This window comes from Trachymyrmex cornetzi, unplaced genomic scaffold, assembly GCF_001594075.2.
Source record: "Trachymyrmex cornetzi isolate Tcor2-1 unplaced genomic scaffold, Tcor1.1 scaffold92, whole genome shotgun sequence".
In the NCBI taxonomy this organism is placed as follows: domain Eukaryota; kingdom Metazoa; phylum Arthropoda; class Insecta; order Hymenoptera; family Formicidae; genus Trachymyrmex; species Trachymyrmex cornetzi.
This window is the reverse complement of record NW_017300267.1, coordinates 86,637-93,875: the sequence shown is the minus strand read 5'-3', so window position 1 is coordinate 93,875 and position 7,239 is coordinate 86,637. Positions and strand designations below refer to the sequence as shown.

Sequence of the window (7,239 nt, the reverse complement as noted above, 5' to 3'; positions counted from 1 at the left end):
TCGATACAAGGATCTCCGAGTATTATATCAATCGTCGAGTGCGGAAAAATTGTTCGATGTTTTGACAAAGGAAACACCCGAGACTTTTTACGTCGGCAAGTTAGTGTTGGCTACCGTGGTCGGCATCAGTCATCGAAAACCACAGGGTGATCAGCTTGATCAGGCGAACCCGGTGCGAAACGAAGAGACTGGTCTGTGGCAATGTCCTTTTTGCCTGAAGAACGACTTTCCCGAATTATCGGAGGTATGGAATCACTTCGATGCTGGCGCTTGTCCGGGTAAAGCTACCGGCGTGAGATTGCGACTGGACAATGGTATCTCCGGTTATATTCACATCAAGAATCTTTCGGACCGGCACGTCGCAAACCCCTGCGAGAGAGTCGGTATGGGACAGATTATTCATTGCCGGATCATTAAAATCGAAGTAGATCGATTCAGTGTCGAATGTACCAGCAAGAGCAGCGATCTCGCTGACAAAAATCATGAATGGAGGTGAGTAGACTATATAGACATACAAAATAATGTTAATAAATAAAGTGATTTCTATTTAGATCTATCATCTTTACAATCATGAATAAAGTCTGCAAAAATAAAAAAATCATATTTCTTAGTTTAAAATATATAGTGATATAATTTTTTAAAAATATATTACCGTGTATATTATTATAAATTGTAATTGAATGTGCAGGCCACAGCGAGATCCATTTTATGACACCGAATCCGAGCAAAGAGATATAAAGGTAGAAGAGGACGCGAAGAAAGCAAAACAGCGGCAGATTTATGTAAAACGCGTTATCGTCCATCCATCCTTCCATAATATCAGTTTTGCCGAGACTGTAAAATTAATGCAGACAATGAAGCAGGGCGAGGCAATAGTGAGACCGAGCAGCAAAGGCGCCGACCATTTGACAGTCACGTGGAAAGTCACTGATGACATTTTACAGCACATCGATGTTCGTGAGGAGGGTAAAGAGAATGCTTTTTCATTGGGACAAAGCCTATGGATAGGCAACGAGGAATTTGAAGATCTAGACGAGATTATCGCTCGACATGTAAATCCTATGGCTGCTTATGCCTCCGAATTGCTAGATTTCAAATACTACAAGCCCACTGTAGAGGGAATCAAGGATAAAGCGGAGGAGATACTAAAAGAACAGAAAAAGGAGAATCCTAATGGAATTCCATATATCATATCAGCAGCTAAGGTAAATAAGCGTATATATAGCTAATTTTTTACTAGTATGTAACATAGCATTTTTCTGAAAATCTTTTTATTTTTAATTTAAAAAACAATTTCGTTTGTTTTTCTTTCATAGACTTATCCTGGAAAGTTCTTACTCTCGTATCTGCCGCGCACTCGTTGCCGTCACGAGTACGTCACCGTGACATCCGAGGGCTTCAGATTCCGGGCGCAAATGTTCGGTAGAGTGAGCGACCTATTACGCTGGTTCAAGGAACACTTTAGGGATCCCGTTCCTGGACAATCCACTCCTAGTACACCGCGCGGTGCGATGACTTCTAGAACACCTTACACTACTACGCCAGGAACAGTCAGCGGTAAGTCTACATTGTCACTGTAAACTATTGTCAGTCACTCTTAAATCATAGTATAGATCAAACCATAGTAAATCATAGTATATTTTATTTTTTAAAAAAACTTCATTTTTCAAAATTAAGTCATTCTGTACACACACACACACATTCTATGTTATCAATTATTTTACTTATTTTTCGCATACATTCGCTGAAATGAAATAAAACGCACAAGTACAAACATGCAATTTTGTCATAAGTGAAATGAAATGTACAAATATATGTGTCGATTACTATTACAATTGCTACTGTTTCAGGAATGAATCAAGAAGCAATACAGCGAGTTGCACAGAATCTTCCACATCACATGTTACACTCGTTATCACAAGTGGCGAATCAAACGCCGCATCATTATCCGCCACACACCCCGGGAGCGGCTAGTACTACCGGCTATGGCGGAGGACACACGTATCCCAATACGCCGTACACGCCGTCTGGTCAAACTCCGTTTATGACCCCGTACCAGACGCCGCATCATAGCCAGCCCACTCCCAGATACGGTCAACAAACCCCTAGCCATCATCAAGGGCCCTTTGTACATCCGCCGCCGCCCTCGATGACACCCAGCCATCACAGGTCTGCTCAATCGCACAGACCTACACCACCCCTGTCTACTCCTTCCGGTGATCCCATGGATTGGAAGAAAGTTGCCGAAGCATGGGCACGTTTAAAAAGCGGTCCTCGAGTCTCGTAAGTATAATAAGTAAAGACGGATTAAATAACAATCATTTTTTCACGTTTAAAAAGCGGTCCTCGAGTCTCGTAAGTATAATAAGTAAATACGGATTAAATAACAATCATTTTCAATTTTTCAATTGAAAATTGTTGATGTATATAAGACGTCAGTGTTTTTCGTTCGATTATCATCAATGGTTAAATGTGCTTGCAGCGGATCGACACCTAGATACGAAGTGTCTAGAAAAACTCCGCGTAGCTATGATGAGTCATCTGACAGAACGACGCCTTCCGGAAGGAGTAGACCCTCCACACGTACTCCATCGTATAAATCTCCGCGAGGTACTCCACACACGAATTCTAGTCCACGGAGTATGTCCCTCAGCGGAGATGGTACTCCTTTATACGACGAGAGCTAACGGGATTGTGCATAGCTGATTTATATTTATTAGTTACGTCTCATATCATGCTATGTATGAAATAGTAAGAGTACGCGTCTCAAAACATCGTTGATCGCTCGCGTCGAATCGATCATTGATCGCTGTAGACATGCAACATGCGTAGTGAATTCCACTTTCTTGCACGCGAGATTTTGTTTGCGAATCAAGAAAGGAATCGTCGATTGGTTATTATAAACTACGGTGTTGTACTGTAATTTATTTATTATGTAATATTTTCGCGGTTTCTTCCTATGTACATAATAAAATTTTATGGAAACTTTATGAAGGCCTCATGAACACGCTCTGCAATTTCTTGATTCACTTTCCTACACATGATGGCATCAATGAGAAAAATAATTTGAATAAAAAATTGGAATTTACTATAATTTACGAACGGTTCTTATTTATCAGTGACTATAGAAAGATATTAAATATAAGACTATGGTCAAAATAGAATCATAATATTTTACAAGATTATATTTTATCTTGAATTTTATATTAGAGTCATAATATTTTATGGACATTGATAGGATAGCGTTGAAAAATAATTGTAACTGAATTATTGTTCAAAAATATTTTATATTTTTCATTGATGCCATTATGTTCATAATATAGCGAATTGATCTAATTACTTATCGTATCAATAATATAATATCTCTTAAATATAAATATCGCTATAATAAATAATTGTTTACAGATTTCTATACATAAATACCTGGACTGCTATGTCACAATCAGAAAAATGAAAGTACTCCAAATGGTCTCAAGATTCATAAGATATTAAATGTATGGATTCACATGACATAACTAAAAAACTTGCCTCAGACTAATTCATAACTAGTACGTTAACGATCTAGATATTCTATAGAAATCTGTCTTATATATCTTAAGTCTTTATAAGAAAATATCTGTACAATATTTAAATTGTTCAAAATAATGGCATTTACTTGACATTGTTAAAGATTGCAGTTAATTTTAATGTTTTATTTAATCCTTGAATAAAGACGAAAGATGATTATCTTTTGTATTTGTATCTATCGACTATAAAAAAAAGAAATAACATTCACAAGATAACGACAAAAAACTCCAAAAAGCAGGGCGAATGAGAATCAGCGTTTCGAATGAGAATGTTTCGAATAGATTATAACATCAAATCTGCTAATCTGATGATGATTTTTTCTTGGACATGAAGGGATTGATATCTTTGTTTTGCTGAAGATGGTTCCAAAGTGAACTGAAACGTATCTATTTTTTGGAATAAAGATTTTTTTTTTGGATTGAGGATTTAAGATTGCGTATTAATTACCACATTGACTCTCATTCGCCTTGTTTTTTTGGAGTTTTTTGTTGTTGAATTTGCGAGAGTCCGTAAGAAGACATTATTATTGTTCACAAGAATATATACATATATGATGATAAATATGTAGAAAAATACTTTTTTTTTAAATTAAATTTTCGCGTGTTTGTTATCAATGCACAAAATCTTGAGACAGTGGTAGTATCTCGGCGCTAAGCTACGCGCAGCAACATAATATTTATACGGAATTACCGTCCGAGATTATACAACCGATTCTTCGTCCTCCGATAGGGTGTCTTCTGATTTCGATATACTTTTATAATAATTATATGTCACATTTGGCCGCTCCCTTAATACCATGGTATATCGTGATTTTGAATTTACATTTTTGTTTGTCTTATAATTGCGCTCATACTGCGTAAAAAAGATACAATATAATTTCTTTCTTGAAAATATATGATTAGCAAAATAACTGTTACGATTGATTTCAATGTTACCTTTCGCTGAAATGCTTTTTGCTCCTCTTCGTCGCTGGAAGAATCGGGAAAGCTCATCAACTTCCGTCGTTTACGATAGACAGATTTCCTCGAGTTATCAGATCTCTTTGGATTGTTCGTAGCATTGACCTTATATGATGTTTTAGGATCTTGAGTCTTTTCAATAACAATCGTTTAAATTTAAAAAATCCATAAATTTTTTGTTAATGAACTTATTTTTAACAGAAATATAATTATATAAACTTACTTGATTTTTGTTTATATCTGAAGTATTTGATTCAGGCATTATTTGTTTATTTACATTTTGCTTCTGTGATGTATTCTTAGAAGTCCCATTTTGTTTATTTGTTTCTTTATCAGTATCCTTCACAACAAAATATGTACAATTATAATAAAAGCAGATGTAAATATTTCCGCAATTATAGAAATTTTTACCTTAGTATTCCTTTGAATTTCTCTTGAGTTATCAATCTGTGAACGAAACGATGATATCTGTGAACTGCCCGGACTATAGACTAGATTGTTATGTTTCAACGTTATACGTTCACCTGTAAAAAAAAATAATAAAAAATAGCTTTAGATTATTTATCTATTTTTGTAAAAAAATTAATGTATCTTTTCACATTTTTATTATTAATCTACTCACCTGTCCAGTAACATAATGGAGGTAAAATATGACGACCCCTCTTACTAACAGGTGCATTTAGCGAGTCCACTGTTGCATCATGAGAGTTCTGACTAATTTCTTGAATATTATCTAGAAAACGAAAATAAATGCGACACATGAACATATAATATTTATTAAAAGTTAAATATATTTTAAGAAACTTACCTTGCTGCAACGTTTTCCAAGTCAGACAAAATTGCTCGATCGAAGGACACCCATAACGACATTGTTTTGCAAGTTCCTTGGGAATAACTAAATATGATAAAGTAATATTGTTAATTGATAAATATTTATCAACGTACAATGATACAACGTTAATGATTTTGGATACTTTACTATGCTTATTGTCGTTTAAATTTCCAAGAAGTTCAAAGAATTCATGATTCACTAATTCGACTAGTGTCGCTGATAATCGCTTCAGCACAATGCCTGTCGTATAATTTCTGTGCATAACGTGGCCAGCTTCACTATATAGTAAAAAGAAAAAACAAAATATATTGTTTAATTATTAATTATATATATTATATGTAACTGTAATTATTTGATTATTAGACATACCTATTATCTAAGAGAGAACTTACTTGACTAATTTTCCTTGAAAAGTTAAACCTAATCCAGATTTTGATTTTGCATAACGTATTACTTTTGGCATCCATGCAGTCAACCTTTTGGGATTTTTTTTTAATCCACACTGTTCTTTGCTGCTTTTAGGTTGCTCAGTTGTTGGATTCGTCGTCAGATTAGTAGAATTTACATCATACAATTTATCGTTATTTGTTATTGGATAAACCTCTCTTTTATTGTCAATTGTCTTCGTATGAGAATCATTAACCATAGATTTTGAAGCAATTGACATGAAGTTCTTGTTAATGTTTTCCGATGGCCGAATATTTTTATTCTGTTTATTGTCATTGTTGATTATCTTGGAAGGCAATTGCTCAGTATTTGTATTCAAGTTTTTTCTACTTATTCTCATCTTCAAATTTACCGGTACCGAACTGATTATGGTAGGTTTGGATTTTTTCATCACAATATCGTTTTTCGTTTGTTCGATAAATTCTCTATGTAATTTTGAAGAGATGTTGGATTTTTTAAAAAACTCATTTTCGCTGATGGTCATAATGTCTTGGTTCACCTTAGCTGGTGATGCTGTTACATTTCTACCTGCTGTACGTGAACTTACGGTTACAATGTTGACATTAGAATTGATAGTATCAACATCTGAAACAAACTGTGAATGTACATTGTTTTGAACTTTATATGGAATCTTTTGCTCCTTTATAAAAACATCCGAATTAACTCTTTGTGTGTCAAAAGCATTAATTGGATGTTTATTTTGCACATGCATTACAGATTTGCCTTTCTCATACACTTCAAAATTTTTCTCTATTTCTCGACCACTGGAATAAGTCATTTTTTGTGATCTTGGACTAATAGGTATTGTTTGGTGACACTTCCTCATGTTGTGTACTGTTCCCATTTCATCTTCTGTTATACTGACGCAGGATTCATTTGGAAGTAATTTTTTTTCTTCATTCATTACCATATGGCTAGACTTAATTTCTTTTGTATTGTACATCAGATTCATCGCATGTTTCTGAGTGTCCGGATAAGTCGTTTTCTTTTTCACTTTACGTTTATATATTTTTCCAGGTGATTCTCTAGCTTTTAAAACTGATTCAATCGATATTTTGCGTATACCCGCATAAATCTCGCTCTCCAATTTGTCTGAATTGTTGTCGTGTCCCGGTCTAAGATTTGCTGAATTCGATAACTGGATAGTACCAGAATCATTTTTTATGCTTCCGTATCCCGGATCGATGGAGTGTCCTATTGTGCAGCTTTTTAATTCCATTGATTTGTTTTGAAGCTTATTAGTGTTCACGGGGTTGTCATCACAAACTAAACTCTTTTGCAATGACATTATTTCTGATTTATATGTTTCGTGATTCGTGGAGGTCATCGAATCGTTATTACATTCCGGTTCCGTTCTGTAAGACACTGCATAATCCGAACAATCCAACATCTCAAAAATTTTGTCGATGTACTCTTGAGAGCAATTCTTGTCTA

The 7,239-nt window shown here is 34.8% G+C and overlaps 2 protein-coding genes across 2 annotated transcripts in view; one reads left to right on the top strand and one right to left on the bottom strand.

The window, feature by feature from the left end:
* The window catches only part of LOC108769512 (transcription elongation factor Spt6), a 9,696-nt gene extending 6,542 nt beyond the window's left edge, over window positions 1–3,154 (top strand). The window contains exons 9-13 of the mRNA XM_018520532.1: window positions 4–492; window positions 689–1,205; window positions 1,317–1,557; window positions 1,851–2,283; window positions 2,483–3,154. Of these exons, the coding sequence (XP_018376034.1) occupies window positions 4–492; window positions 689–1,205; window positions 1,317–1,557; window positions 1,851–2,283; window positions 2,483–2,687 (1,885 nt within the window). The 3' untranslated portion in view covers window positions 2,688–3,154. The remainder of the gene's footprint in view (window positions 1–3; window positions 493–688; window positions 1,206–1,316; window positions 1,558–1,850; window positions 2,284–2,482) is intronic.
* Window positions 3,155–4,110: 956 nt separating this feature from the next.
* Window positions 4,111–7,239, bottom strand: part of LOC108769511 (protein PF14_0175) — a 4,085-nt gene continuing 956 nt past the window's right edge. The window contains exons 3-10 of the mRNA XM_018520531.1: window positions 5,751–7,236; window positions 5,506–5,636; window positions 5,335–5,421; window positions 5,149–5,259; window positions 4,938–5,050; window positions 4,750–4,866; window positions 4,503–4,658; window positions 4,111–4,419 (exon numbers count right to left, since the gene is read on the bottom strand). Of these exons, the coding sequence (XP_018376033.1) occupies window positions 4,267–4,419; window positions 4,503–4,658; window positions 4,750–4,866; window positions 4,938–5,050; window positions 5,149–5,259; window positions 5,335–5,421; window positions 5,506–5,636; window positions 5,751–7,236 (2,354 nt within the window). The 3' untranslated portion in view covers window positions 4,111–4,266. The remainder of the gene's footprint in view (window positions 4,420–4,502; window positions 4,659–4,749; window positions 4,867–4,937; window positions 5,051–5,148; window positions 5,260–5,334; window positions 5,422–5,505; window positions 5,637–5,750; window positions 7,237–7,239) is intronic.